Source organism: Carcharhinus amblyrhynchos, chromosome 1 (assembly GCF_965287045.1).
Source record: "Carcharhinus amblyrhynchos chromosome 1, sCarAmb.v2.hapA, whole genome shotgun sequence".
NCBI lineage: Eukaryota > Metazoa > Chordata > Chondrichthyes > Carcharhiniformes > Carcharhinidae > Carcharhinus > Carcharhinus amblyrhynchos.
Window position 1 is genome coordinate 80,780,136 of NC_137324.1, and position 15,097 is coordinate 80,795,232.

The 15,097-nt window shown below is 43.8% G+C and overlaps 2 protein-coding genes across 5 annotated transcripts in view; one reads left to right on the top strand and one right to left on the bottom strand.

Annotated features, from left to right (window-relative positions):
* Positions 1-564, bottom strand: part of ociad1 (OCIA domain containing 1) — a 41,257-nt gene extending 40,693 nt beyond the window's left edge. For 2 of the 3 annotated variants that reach the window (XM_080187774.1, XM_080187766.1), the window contains exon 1: positions 414-564. In XM_080187774.1, coding sequence (XP_080043900.1) covers positions 414-488 — 75 coding nt within the window. In that variant the 5' untranslated portion in view covers positions 489-564. The remainder of the gene's footprint in view (positions 1-413) is intronic. The other variant, XM_080187757.1, reaches the window with a different exon arrangement.
* Positions 565-1,089: 525 nt separating this feature from the next.
* Positions 1,090-15,097, top strand: part of fryl (furry homolog, like) — a 474,495-nt gene continuing 460,487 nt past the window's right edge. The window contains exons 1-2 of one of the 2 annotated variants that reach the window (XM_080187850.1): positions 1,090-1,206; positions 3,271-3,400. The gene's annotated coding sequence lies outside the window, so the exon portion shown is untranslated. The remainder of the gene's footprint in view (positions 1,207-3,270; positions 3,401-15,097) is intronic. The other variant, XM_080187842.1, reaches the window with a different exon arrangement.

The following is a 15,097-nucleotide window of genomic DNA, read 5'->3' on the forward strand; positions in this document are numbered from 1 at the left end:
ACAAGTAAAAAGACAAATTGATCAATGAGGGAACAAATTCAGCCAGGCGGAGGGTGTTGATGGATGGGATCTTTCCCCACACCCAAGGACAGTCAGAGGCTCTCCCAGACCCTCAACTTGTCCCTTACAGAAGTTAGTGAAATAACTATCCAAGAGGGAGTCGAGCCTGCGACAGGATAGGAGCTCGGCAAGGCACCATTACTATTGGGAGAGGGTGGCTGACAACGCCCAGGGTGCTGCGGCTAGGGACATTCCGAGCAGCCCGGGTACGCCGCAGAACTCACAGCAGCGCAGAAACTATTACAACCCCCCCATATCCCTTATCAGCCTGCCATCCGATCACTCCCGCCGGGCCAGAGCGGCCCGGAGTTCAGCCTCCCAAATGTCACACCCGGTGCCCTTGGGGCGGATACCTTAGCCGAGCCGAGCCAGACCCCGGGATTGGACCCGGGTTGTTCCTCCTCCACCCCCGCGGGAGCTCGCGCCATTAACGGTCAGCGCTCGCTGCTACCCAACGACCGTCCCCAGCGGAGCCCGGAAACGTTTCTTTCAAATCGCTCATGATCCCGGAAACGAAAGCGTGGACAAAGGGCTGCACGGTCACATGTTCACATCAAACAGGAGGAAATCTCAGAGGCGATAACAATCCCCTATCGCTCCCCTCCCCCAAATCATCATACCATCCCCATTGCTGATTTACGTCTTCAGCAATGGACCACCCCCCCGGACCAACATTTACGATACTAGCAAAATAGATTAACAAAAAGCAATTTTTTTTAATATAAACCACAGACTCGCTCCCGCTATTCCATTTCTGCTTTTATCAACACTTCCTCGTTTGCCTTTAAATTAACGGCAGACCGGAAATGATTAGCCTCGCGAGGCCCCGTAACGCCAGATGATTGACAGATCTGTTCACCAATCGGCAGCCTGATAGCCGGCTGAGAGCCGTGCGATGTGACGTAGTCACACCAATCCGGCAAGGCCGGGGGGCGGGACCAATGAGGGAGCGAGTCCGCTTGTCACGGAGGGAGAAAAAAACGCGAGTGAGCTGAGCTGAGCGAGCGAGCGAGCGATCGGGTGGGGAGGAGGAGGCAGCGGTGGTGGCGGCCGGGCCTCTGAGTGTTCAGAGTGAGAGCGGTGCAGATAACTGTTCGGGCAAGAGCGTCCCTGTACCAGCCGCCCCCACCCAGCCCAGCTCCACAGGTAGGGGAGACAGTGGGGAACCTACCTCAATGGTTTACACAGAGGGAGAAGAGAGCCTTTGGCGGGCGGCAGGCCGGGTCTTGCCTACTGGCTTCAAAGATAAAATTCACAGGCGTTTGTAGTTGTTGTTGTTGTTGTTAGAAAGAAAGTGAACAAAGCGCCTGGGAATGAGTGTGAGGCCAAGCTCGGTTGGGGCCGTGAGTGAACAAAGCTGATCGGTGTGGAAGATGAACGTGAGACCGGTGCGTGCGAGAGAGGGAGAGAAAAGCCTTGGGCATTATTCACTCTGGGATGTGAGTGAGAGAGTTCGTCAGGGTTATCTTTACTCTGGAGAAGTGTGTGAGTCCCTAATCTCTAGATTTCCCTCGAGCTTTTCTGCCATGCTCTTTTAAGATGCCTTTTAATCCTCTTTTACTATCTCTTGAACGGTTCGATGTCAAATATTGACTGATCAAGCGCTTGCGAAGTATCTTAGGACGTTTTGCCACCTTAAAGGCGCCTATAAATGCAAGTAGTTGTTATCCTGACTCCGTCTGTGGGTAAAAATGCTGGACAAACTCAACAGGTCTGGCAGCATCTATGCGGAGAGCAACAGAGTTAAAGTTTCGAGTTCATATGACTGAGATCTGCTGAGTTTGTCCAATATTTTCTGTTTTTATTTCAGATATCCATCATCCGCAGTATTTTACTTCTATCCATCGGTGGGTCCTTGGGTTGTTCTGTCCCTGGTTTTAGTGTGCGTGAACACTTCACTTGGTTGATTTGTGAGCCGACGTCTGATATGTACACGAGACTAATTTTGTCTTGTAGGATAAAATGCAAAATGTTACAAATCTGAAATAAAACGTGACGGTGGACCTGAAACATTAACCCTATGTCCTGTTTCCCGTAGATGCTCCCAGACCTGCTGAGTGTTTCCCATATGTTTTGGTTTTTTGTTTATATCTTACCACTGTAAGCTAATGTGTGCTTGTGGCACCCTTTATTGAGAATTTACTTTGGAATGTATTTTTGAAAACATGCTATAAATAGCAAGGGTTACTTGTCCCATTTGTATCGTCCCTTTTAGCACTTCTGTAGCCCAGCAATGTAATTTTGACATTGTTGGTCATTGAGTGTTCAGAGTGAGAGCGGTTCAGATAACTGTTCGGGCAAGAGCGCCCCGGTACCAGCCACCCCCATCCAGCCCAGCTCCACAGCTAGGGGAGGCAGTGAGGAACCTACCTCAATGGTTTACACAGAGGGAGAGGATTCAAAGGATGTAGGTGGCCCAGGAGAAAGGGCTATGTAGTATTTGTTAAATGAAGCCCACTGTGATTGTTGGCACTGCTAACAATGGGCTTGATGGATGGTCATGATGTGGATATGCCGGTGTTGGACTGGGGTAAACACAGTAAAAAGTCTGACAACACCAGGTTTAAGCCCAACCGATTTATTTGATAGTAAACTCACTAGCTTTCGAGGTTACCCTCTTCGTCAGGTGAACTCTCCATTCACCTGACAAAGAGGGTAACCGCGAAAGCTAGTGAGTTTACTATCAAATAAATCAGTTGGACTTAAACCTGGTGTTGTCAGACTTTTTACTTGATGGATGGCACAGTGGTTAGCACTGCTGCCTCATAGCCCCAAGGACCTGGGTTCAATTCTGGCCTGGGGTCACTGTCTGTGTGGAGTTTGCCTGTTCTCCCCGTGTCTGCATGTGTTTCATCCAGGTGCTCTGGTTTCCTTCCACGGTCCAAAGATATGCAGATTAAGTTGATTGACCATGCTAAATTGACCCTATTTCAGGAGGAGTAGCAGGGTAAATATGTGGGATTGTATTTGGTGCAAACTTGATGGGCTGAATGGCCTCTTTCTGCATTATAAGGGTTCTATGATGATCAATGGACTGCAGCAATTGAAATGGATGTTAGATATTGGTGACAACATTATTATCTAATTTGATAAGTTTTCTTTGCTGTTTGTGATTTGAGTTCCTATTGTATTTCTCTGAAAAAGGGGGCTTGTTGTTGGCTTTTTTTTTGGTTATGTGAATTTCTGAGAGCTGTTCCATTTATATTATAGATATTGGCCAGTTCTCTTGCAGCTGAACATACCACATGTATGCTGTGAGATGCAACTTGCAGCAATGAACAGTGTATAAAGTTTGCAAGCTCAACTTTAAAACAACTCCATTTGTGTGTGCAGTAAACACGTAAGTCATTTCAGTAACTAATTGGGATTTCTCTGGTATTAGCAGAAGATGTTGTTTCGGTCTTCACGGAGGAGGACGTGAATAATTTGCCGGATGTTAGAGATGGAAAGGTGGTAGGACTGGAGGGTCTCGATGACATTACTGTTACTAGAGAGGTGGTGCTCGACAGACTGGAGGGGCTGATTGTGGACAAGTCCCCAGGACCGGATGGAATGCATCCAGAGTCGCTGGATTCCGGGGAAGTGCCGGAAGATTGGAAAACGGCTGATGTTACGCCGTTGTTTAAGAAGGATGCCAGGCAAAAGGCGGGGAATTATAGGCCTATTAGTTTAACGTCTGTTGTAGGTAAAATGTTAGAATCCGTCATCAAGGAGGAAATAGCGAGGCATCTTGAGGGGAACTGCTTGATAGAGCAGACGCAGCACGGTTTCATTAAAGGGAAGTCGTGTCTGACAAATTTACTGGAGTTCTATGAGGACGTGTCTAGGGCGGTGGACAGAGGCGGTGGATGAGGTCTTTCTGGATTTTCAGAAGGCGTTTGACAAGATACCTCACAAGAGGTTATTGCAGAAGGTCAGGGGGCATGGAGTTGGGGGTAGGGTGTTAGCGTGGATAGAGGACTGGTTGTCAAATAGGAGGCAGAGAGTGGGGGTCAATGGGTGCTATTCGGATTGGCGGATGGTGACTAGTGGAGTGCCCCAGGGGTCGGTGCTGGGGCCTCAGCTATTTACCATTTATATAGATGATCTGGAGGAGGGAACCGAGTGTAGGGTGTCGAAATTTGCTGATGACACCAAAATTGGGGGAACGGCAAATTGTGCGGAGGGTGGTGAGAGTCAACAGAAGGATCTAGATAGGCTGGGCGAATGGGCCAGGAAATGGCAAATGGAATTTAATGTTGGCAAGTGCGAGGTGGTCCACATTGGTAGGAATAATGGTAGGAAGGATTATTACTTACGTGGAGAAAAACTGCAGCAGGCGACGGTGCAGAGGGACCTCGGGGTCCTTGTGCATGAGTCGCAAAAACCCAGCTTGCAGGTGCAGCAGGTGGTCAGGAAGGCGAATGGGATGCTGGCCTTCATTGCGAGGGGGATTGAATGTAAATGTAGGGAGGTCTTGCTGCGGCTGTATAGGGCATTGGTGAGGCTGCAGCTGGAGTACTGTGTGCAGTTTTGGGCGCCGTACTTATGCAAGGATATTTTGGCCTTGGAGGGAGTGCTGAGGAGGTTTACTAGGCTGATGCCAGAGTTAAGGGGGTTGAGCTATGAGGAAAGGCTGAATGAATTAGGCTTGTACTCGTTAGAGTTTAGAAGAATGAGGGGAGATCTCATTGAGACATATAAGATGATGAATGGGATGGATAGGATAGAGGTGGAGAGACTCTTCCCGCTCAGAAAGGATAGTAGGACTAGGGGGCACAGCCTCAAGATAAAGGGGGGGCGGTTTAGAACGGAGTTGAGGAGGAACTTCTTCACTCAAAGGGTGGTGAATCTCTGGAATTCTCTGCCCGTTGAAGTGGTGGAGGCTACCTCGCTAAATATTTTTAAGACACGGGTTGATGGGTTTTTGATAAGAGAGGGGATTAAGGGTTATGGGGAGAGGGCAGGAATGTGAAACTGAGCCACGACAGATCAGCCATGATCTTATTGAATGGCGGGGCAGGCTCGAAGGGCTAGTTGGCCTACTCCTGCTCCTATTTCTTATGTTCTTATGTTCTTAAAAGTGTTTTGTTAGTTTGTAAGGACAGGTTGAGTGCTTATACCACCTCTGAAATTGCAGATCTTGGAATTATTATTTGAGGCATCAAGTTGTAATTGTTGGATGTGGTGCTTGTTAATGGAGAATTAAGATCTCCGTTACATATCTGTATGTGGACATTTCATGATTTAACGGTCTGAATCAACATAGAAATACATAGAAGTTACAACACTGAAGTATGCTGTATTAGTGCAACCAAATGAACAAATAGTTTCAATTTCATTTATCCAATTTGTTTCCGTGTTCCTTAGATTCCCTTTCCTTCGTTCACTTATCTAACCTTGATTGTTGCCACAGTTTTTGCTTCAACCATAAACTGAGAAAGTGAATTCCACGTCTTTGGGTGGCATGGTGGTACAGTGGTTATCACTATTGCATCACAGCTCCAGAGATCTGGGTTTGATCCTTGGCATCGGTCACTGTCCATATGAAGTTTGCATGTTCTCCCCATGTCTGCATGGGTATATTTCCACAGTCCAAAGATGTGCAAGTTAGTTGCATTGAACATGCTAAATTGCTGTTTGTGTCTTGGGATGCATAAATTAGAGAGATTAGCAACATAAATATGTGGGGTTGCATGGATAGGGCCTAGGTGGGACTGTTGTTGGTGCAGACATAATGGGTGAAATTGCCTCCTGCACTATAGGGTTTCTATGATTCACAACACTGCATGAAGAAGCTTTACCCCTCGAGCTCTTTGCTCCTGAAGAACATCACACCTACTTTGACTCGAGTATAATTACTGATATTAGCTGAAAAGCATAATCTCAAAATTTATATAACTTCTACGTATTTCTTACTTTTAGTAAATTTAATTTCATTTAATCGTGAGACTATTAGGGGCGGGAGGAAACCATTTGGCCCTTAGAGCTTGCTCCACATTCAATAAAATTACCGCTGATTTATTTCAACTCTTTCTTACATTATCCTTCATCTGCTTAATTCCCCGAGTATCCAAAAATCTCTCAAATCTCTATCCTGAAGTTACTTAAGAATTGAGCATAGCCACTGAGGATAGCGAATTACAAAGATTCTCAATCCTTCCTGACTGTTACCCCCAATTTTAGATTCCCGAGCCAAGGGAAACATCTTCCCAGCATCTGCTATTTCAAGCCCTTTAGGAATTTTATGTTTCAATTAGATCATCTCATGTTCTAAATTCAAGAGAATATTGGCTTCATCTAATCAAACTCTCTTCAGAGGATGGCCCTTTCATCTCAGGAATCAATCTGCTGAATCCTTGCACTCAAGTCAAGTACACCTTTTGAGTCTCTCTCTCTCTCTCTCTTCTCCCCCCCCCCCAAATAACATCCTAATGTTGTTTCCTTTGATCTTTTACAGAATTTACTATATCTCCTACTTTGGTGTCATAACATCTGGATAGCACTCCAGTAGTCCTGTGGGATGATCAATGTTGTTCAATACACTTGCTACAAATGGTGAATCAACTATAAGCAGATGGAAAATCACATTCATTTTTAGACCCACATAATAGTGAGTTGTGTTAAAGTTGCAGAAGTGGGTATGAGTATTCATGTCACTTGCTAGTCAGCTATTTTTCTTCCATTCAAAAGTAGGGAATAATAAACCATGTTGCTGTTAGGTGATTAAATATTGGTCAGATCTATGTGTATCACAAAATAGTTGTTGGGTTTCTCTTGACCTAGAATGACATAAGAAAAAAAATTTGCTATTGGTTACCTTCCCTATTCTTGTCCTCTCTGGGTGCTTCTGAATGATACATTTAGATCTATAGGACCGCACTGTGAAAACAGGACCAGCTTTTGGAAGGACAGTGGTTTGATTTGCTTTCAATTTTCTTGGGGAATCTGGTCCAATCTGAAACTTAAAGCTGGCTAAAGTTGATTGGGTAAATAGACTAAAAGGTATAACTGTAAATAAACAGTCTGAAAGATGTAACAAAACAATTGGAAATGTTCAACAAAAATGCATACCATTGAAAAACAAAAACTCAGCAAGAAAGATCCATCTGTGGTTTACTAAGGAGGCTAAGGATTATATTAGATTAAAAGAAGAGGCTTATATGCTGCAAAGAATAGCAGTAAACTGAGGATTGGGAGTGTTTTAGAAATCGACAAAGAACCATCAAAATGTTGCTAAAAGGGGGAAAAAGTAGCATACGAGAGTAAGTCAGGAATATAAAAATAGATTATAAGAGCCTTTGCAAGTAGCTCGAGTAAACACTTGACCCTTTGAAGCAGAGATAGGAGAAATTATCATGCTTAATAAGGAAGTGACAGAAATTGAACAAGTGTTTTGTCTATCTTCATGGAAGACAAATTGCATACCAAAAATAGAGGGTAACCTAGGGGCCAATAAAATGTATAAATTAAGGAAAAATATCAGCAAACTGGAGAAACTTGAGAGAGGCAGTAGCATAGTGGTATTGTCACTGGACTAGTAATCCAGAGTCTCAGGGTACTGCTCTGGGAATCTGGGATTTAGTCCCTTCATGGCAGGTGGTAAAATTGATTTCAACAAAAATGTGGAATTATGAGTCTAAATTAAGACCAGGAAACATTGCTGATTGTTGTAAAAATTCATCTGGTTCACGAATGTCCTTTAGGGAAGGAAATCTGCCTTTCTTAACTGGTCTGGCCTATATGTGACTCTAGATCCACAACAATGTGGTTGACTCTTAATTGCCACTCAGTTCAAGGGCTGTTAGAGGTGGACAACAGATGCTGGCCTTGCTAGTAATGCCCATATCCCATGGAAGAATTAAAAAAAAACTATTAAGGACACATTCCCAGAACCTGATGTCCTGTGTCCTAATCTAAAAGAGATAGCTGCAGGCGTAATAGTTGTGCTACTTATGATTTCCATTGTCACATGGTAGTACAGAACTGCTGGAAAAAGAGACATGCTGACAAGACTCTTCATTTTGCACACATCAAATTTCAAATGAAGCAACAATTTATATTGCATGAGAAAAGGGTGCTAATTGATTGGCAAGTCTTTACCAATGACTAATGTCAGGCTTACTGGCCTGTAGTTCTTGTTCTCTCTCTTTGTTTTTCTCAAATAGTAGTTTTATATTTGTTAACTTCCAATCCACTGGGACCCAAAATCTAGGGAATACTGCTGAAAAAGGTATCAGGGTGTTGCTATGAAAATACACCACTGTTGTTCTCCATGCTTTTGTTTAATTCAGAAAATACCTTGACATCTTCCTTTGTTTGAAGAAGACATTAATATATGTAGCTTCTAGCACATGTAGCATAATTGATGTTTTCCAGTTATGGGATGCTGCCGTTAAATCAAAAAGATGTTCTGCCTACCATACAAATGAATAATATATCAATTTCAGTGCTACCGCAAAGCCAGGATTCTAGGTTGTACGTTTCAACATCTGGCGAATTGTATCAAACAGCACATCCCTTTGGCTGTCCTCATCATGGCTGTTCATAATAGACAAAGTGCTGGCCATACTCAACCAGCCTCTACTTGCGAAACTCAAAACATTATGTGCAACATTAGGTGTCATTCTGTGATTGAACACTGACAATTAATTTAAGATTATCAGTTGGTGCACAGTGTGGCTCATGTATGCTTGCTGGTTGACTAATCAGCACCTTTTCCTCATGCAGTATACATTGTTGCTCCCTTTTGAAATTTTGAATATTTGCGTCCGCCCTGATGAATGCAAAACAAAAAGCTTTGACGGCATGTCTCTCTTTTTCAGCAATATTTCCTAGATTCTGGGTCTCAGCAGATTGGAAGTTAATAAATGTAAAACTACTATTCAAGAAAAATGAAGAGAGAAAATAAGAACTACAGGCCTGTAAGCCTGACATTAGTTGTTGGTAAAGTGTTGAAATGTTAGCGAAATCTTAACGATGCATTTAAAAAAATTGTAATATGACCCGACAATGTTAGTATGGTTTTATGAAAGGGAAATCCTATTTCACAAATTAATTAGAATGTTTTGATGGTAGATAATAGGTAGTTAAAGGAGAGCTAGTAGACATTGTATACTTGGATTTCCAAAAGATATTTGATGAGCTGCTGCACAAAAGATTAATAGACAAGATAATGGTTCATAGAGTTGGAGTGATATATTAGCACAGCTAGAGAATTGGTAACAGACCAGGAAGCAAAGAGTAGGGATAAATGGGACTTTCTCAATCTGGAATGCTACAAGAAACAGTGCCAGGGCTGCAATTATTTACAAGCTATTAACAACAGAGTAATGCATCTAGGTTTGCTGATGATACAGAGTTATTTGGGAGTGCAAGCTGTGAGGAGGATACAGCTGTAAAGGGCTATATACAGGTTTGAGAATTATAATGTGAGAATGTTCAATCAGTAAGAATAGAAAATCAGAATGTTTTAAAAAGGTGTGAAGTTTGTACAAAATGATGTTCGTTTGAAGAATTTGAGAGAACTTGTACAAGCTACATGAAGTTAGTTTATATGTATAGCAAGCAATTAGAAAAGCCCATGGTGTGTTGGTCTTCATTGAAATGGCATTGGGGTGCAAAATCTTGCTATAGCTTTACTGGGCTTTGATGAAACCATACCTGGAATACTGTGTTCAGTTTCGATCTCCACATTTAAGAACAAAATTTCTTGTATTGGAGACAATATGGTGAAGGGTGCACTGGATTGGTCCCTGGGATGAGAGGTTGTCCTACGGTGAGAGTCTTGAGTAAATTGGGTCTTTATTCTCAGGAGTTTGTAAGAACAAGAGATAATCTCATTGAGACATTCAGGATTCTGAGGGTCTTGAAAGGGTGGACACTGAAATGTTGTTTTCCCTGGGTGGAGAATCTAGATTAAGGGGATGCAGTTTTAGGAGAAGGATTTGATCATTTCTGAGATGAGATATTTCAAAGGGTTGTGAATAATTGGAATTTGCTACTCCAAAGGTTGTGGACGCTCCACCTTTGAATATATAAAGAGCAAAGAACAGTACAGCACAGGAATAGACACTTTGGCCCACCAAGTGTGTGCTGACACAGATGCCTCTCTAATCTAATATTTTCTTCCCTCTATGTAATCCATACCCCTGACATGGTGGCACAGTGATTTGCACTGCTGCCTCACAGCGCCGGGGACCCGGATTCGATTCCTGGCTTGGGTAACTGTCTCTGCGGAGTTTGCACATTTTCCCCATGTCTGCTTGGATTTCCTCCAGGTGCTCCAGTTTCCTCCCACAGTCCAAAGATATGTGGGTTAGGTGATTTGGCCATGCTAAATTGCCCCTTGGTGTCAGGGGGACTAGTTAGGGTAAACACATGAGGTCATGGAGATAGGCCCTGGGTGGAATTGTGGTTGGTGCAGATTCAATTGGCTGAAGGACCTCCTGCACTGTAGGATTTGATGATTCTACGATTCCCTGCCTATTCATGTATCTATTCAGATGCCTCTTGAATGCTGTTATAGAATCTGCTTCCTCCAGCAGCAGGTTCCAGGCTCTGTGTGAGAAATCTGCCCTTTACAACTCTTTTAAACATTATCCCTTCTCACTTTCAACCTGTTTCCCCCGAGTAATTGACCCTTTGACCCTGGGAAAAAGGCTCTGACTATCCACTCTATTCAAACCTGTCATAATCTTGTAAACCTCTATCAGATTCCCCCCTCATTCTCCAGTGCTCCAATGGAAATAATCCAAGTTTGTTCAATCTTTTTTCATAGTTCATATCCTCCAAACCGGGCAATATCCTGGTAAAACTCGTCTGCACCTTTCCAATGTATCAACAACCTCCCTGTAGTATGGCAACCAGAATTGTACACAATACTCCAAATATAGCCTAATTAAAGTTTTACACAGCTGCAACATGATTTTCCAATTCCTTTACTCCCTGACCGATGAAGGCCAGCATGCCAAATACCTTCTTGACCAACTTGTCCACCTTGCCCCCTCCAGGGAACTATGGATCTGCACTTACAGATACCTCAATATGCCAATGTTTCCAAGGGCTCTACCATTTACTGTATATTTTCCTTCTGCGGTAGACCTTCCAAATCACATCACCTCACATTTGTGTGGGTTAAATTCCATCTGCCATGTTTCGGCTAGGTCTCCAGCCGATTTGTATCCTGCCATATTTGAGACAGATATTTTTATTTTTCAGGGATCAAGGGTCATGTGAAGTGGGTGGGCAAATAGAGTTGAAGCCAAAGATCAACTATGATTAAATTTGTTAGCAGGCCATGTGATCTACTCCTGCTCCAATTTATATTTTTATATTCTATGGGAATGCTAACTCAAGAACTTGGTTTTGTTTAGCTTTAATTGGCAGTTCTTGCAAAACCATTGAGCTGTGAGAGTGACAGACATGACTGCCAATAAATGATGAAATGTGCAATTTTGGCAAGCTGGGCAGTGCAGCAACATCCTTAACCTTAATAAATCTGTTGATGTGAGTGATTATAAGGAATTGGACACTGTTGTCATAAAAGGAGAGACCACAAGCGTTTAGGCCTTGAGCCAAAGGTTTATTAAATGTCCAGCATGGTCTCGGAAATGGTAAGTTACAATGTAAACAAGGCAGAAGTGAGTGCCAAAGTCAATTTGTCAAGGTTTGTTGATTCTCTCTCTCTCTCTCTCTGTCTCTTCCATCCCCGCTCCCCACCCAGCCAACCCTGTGGCTTAATATATTAGAATCATAGAAATCCTACAGTACAGAAAGAAGCCATTTGACCCATCGAGTCTGCACCGACCACAATCCCACCCAGGCCCTACCCCCAAATCCCTACATATTTACCCACTGATCCCTCTAACCTACACATCTCAGGACACTAAGGGCAATTTTTTTTAGCACGGTCAATCAACCTAACCCACACATCTTTGGACTGATAAATAAAGGAACTAATTCTGATAAATAAAGGAAGTTTACTCTTGAAGATGTTTCTGTTTTTGAAATAAACTGGAGCATACAGTCAGAAACAGATAACCTCAATTCAACAAGTTGTCAGCATTTTTGAGAATATATACAGCAGGTTTGCTTTGAGGAACGGTTGGACTGCAAAAGCCTTTTTGAAGCTGTTCTTGTGGCTGTCACAGTCTTGATTGCTGATGATTTAAAACCTCAAATGTAGTTCGAAAGGGTTGCATTTTTTTAATTATTGCATTTTTTATATCATGTGGTGACCTGCTTGCCTCAATTATAATGAGCACTGAAATCCTGTTGCACAACACTCATCTCATTGACATGCACAATGAATAGAACTGAATCCTGAGAGGTTCCAACTCAGTTCCTACTCAGCTCCAACCATTCTGAACAATCACCTTAAATCCTACTCTGTTCTTGATTACGAGCAATTTTTAAACCAGTTTGCAGCCCTCTCTGCTAATTTCATACCTTTGAACCTTCTCTCATAACCTTTAATGTGGTACCTTGTTAAAAGCTTTCTTAAAGTCAATAAACAGTCCAACCACTGCATTTTGCCCTGCTACATAAGAATATAAGAAATAGGAGCAGGAGTAGACCATCTAGCCCTTCGAGCCTGCCCCGCCATTCAATAAGATCATGGCTGATCTGAAGTGGCTCAGTTCCACTTTCCTGCCTTCTCCCCATAATCCTTAATTCCCTTGCCTACCAAAAACCTATCTACCTGTGTCTTAAATATATTTAGCGAGGAAGCCTCAACCACTGCAACGGGCAGAGAATTCCAGAGATTCACCACCCTTTGAGTGAAGAAGTTCCTCCTCAACTCCGTTCTAAACTGTCCCCCGCCTTATCTTGAGGCTGTGCCCTCTAGTCCTGCTGTCCTTTCTGAGCGGGAAGAACCTCTCCACCTCTACCCTGTCCATCCCTTTCATCATCTTGTACATCTCAATGAGATCTCCCCTCATACTTCTAAACTCTAACGAGTACAAGCCCAGTTTATTCAGCCTCTCCTCATAGCTTAACCCCCTCAATTCCGGTATCAGCCTAGTAAACCTCCTCTGCACTCCCTCCAAGGCCAAAATATCCTTGCGCAAGTGCGGCGCCCAAAACTGCACACAGTACTCCAGCTGCGGCCTCACCAGTGCCCTGTACAGTTGCAGCAAGACCTCCCTACTTTTATATTCAATCCCCCTTGCTATGAAGGCCAGCATCCCATTTGCTTTCCTGACCACCTGCTGCACCTGCAAGCTGGGTTTTTGCGACTCATGCACAAGGACCCCCGGGTCCCTCTGCACTGTAGCATGCTGCAGCTTTTCGCCATGTAAGTAGTAGTCCTTCCTACCATTATTCCTACCAAAGTGGATAACCTCACACTTGCCAACATTGTATTCCATCTGCCAGGTCCTCGCTCAGCCTATCTAGATCCCCCTGCAGACTTTCCACACCCTCCGCACAATTTGCTGTTCCACCAATCTTTGTGTCATCAGCAAATTTCGACACCATACACTGGGTTCCCTCCTCCAGATCATCTGTATAAATGGTAAATAGCTGAGGCCCCAGCACCGATCCCTGGGGCACTCCACTAGTCACCAACCGCCAATCCGAATAGCGCCCATTGACACCCACTCTCTGCCTCCTATTTGACAGCCAATCCCCTATCCACGCTAACACCCTACCTCCAACTCCATGCCCCCTAACTTTCTGTAACAACCTCTTGTGCGGCACCTTATCAAACGCCTTCTAAAAATTGAGAAACACCACATCCACCGGTTCCCCTCTATCCACCGCACTAGACACATCCTCATAGAATTCCAATAAATTCGTCAGACACAACTTCCCCTTAACGAAACCGTGCTGCGTCTGCTCTATCAAACAATTCTTCTCAAGATGCCTCGCTATTTTATCCTTGATTACGGATTCAAGCATTTTTCCTACAACAGACATTAAACTAACCGGCCTATAATTCCCTGCCTTTTGCCTGCTACCCTTTTTAAACAGCGGCGTAACATTAGCCGTTTTCCAATCTTCCGGCACTTCCCCGGAATCCAGCGAGGTTTGGAAAATAATCACCAAGGCATCCACTATCACCTCTGCCATTTCCTTCAGAACCCTTGGATGCATTCCATCCGGTCCTGGGGACTTGTCCACCATCAGTCCCTCTAGTCTGTCGAGCACTGCCTCTCTAGTAACAATGATCTCATTCAGGCCCTCCACTCCTACCATCTTTCCATCATTAACACCCGGCAAACTATTTGCGTCCTCCTCCGTGAAGACCGAAGCAAAAAAGTTATTCAAGGCCTCAGCCATTTCCTCATCCCCCACCACTAAATCCCCCCTCCCGTCCTCTAAGGGTCCAACATTCACCCTAGCCAGCCTTCTCCTTTTTATATATTTATAAAAACTCTTGCTATCCTTTTTTATATTTAGCGCTAGCCCAGCTTCATAGTTTATCCTTCCTTTCTTTATCAACTTCTTCGTCATTTTTTGTTGATATTTAAACCTCTCCCAGTCCTCTTCTCGCCCACTACTCTTCGCCACTCTAAACGCATCAGCTTTTAATTTAATACTCTCCTTTACCTCCTTTGTTATCCACAGTAGATTATCTCTCCTCCTACGATCCTTTTTAACCATCAGAATAAATTTCTGCTGAGCACCAAGATCTCCTTAAAGATCCTCCACTGTTCCTCAGCAGACCTACCTTCCAATCTGCTCCCCCAATCAACATTCGCCAATTCCTCTCTCATCTTATTGTACTCCCCTTTGCTCAAACAAAGGACACAGGTCCGTGATCCACTTTCTCCTCCTCCATCTGCATCAGAAACTCCACCATACAATGATCACTCTTCCCAAGAGGATCCTTCACCACAAGGTCCCTAATTCTACCTGTCTCATTACATAACACCAGATGTAAGATAGCTCGCTCCCTTGTCGGCTCCAACACACACTGTTCAAGGAAACTATCCCGGCAGCATTCCAAGAACTCTTCCTCAAGCCCACCGCGTCCAACATGGGTTGACCAATCACTATGTAGATTGAAATCCCCCATAATTATCGCCGTTCCATTCCTGCACGCCGCATT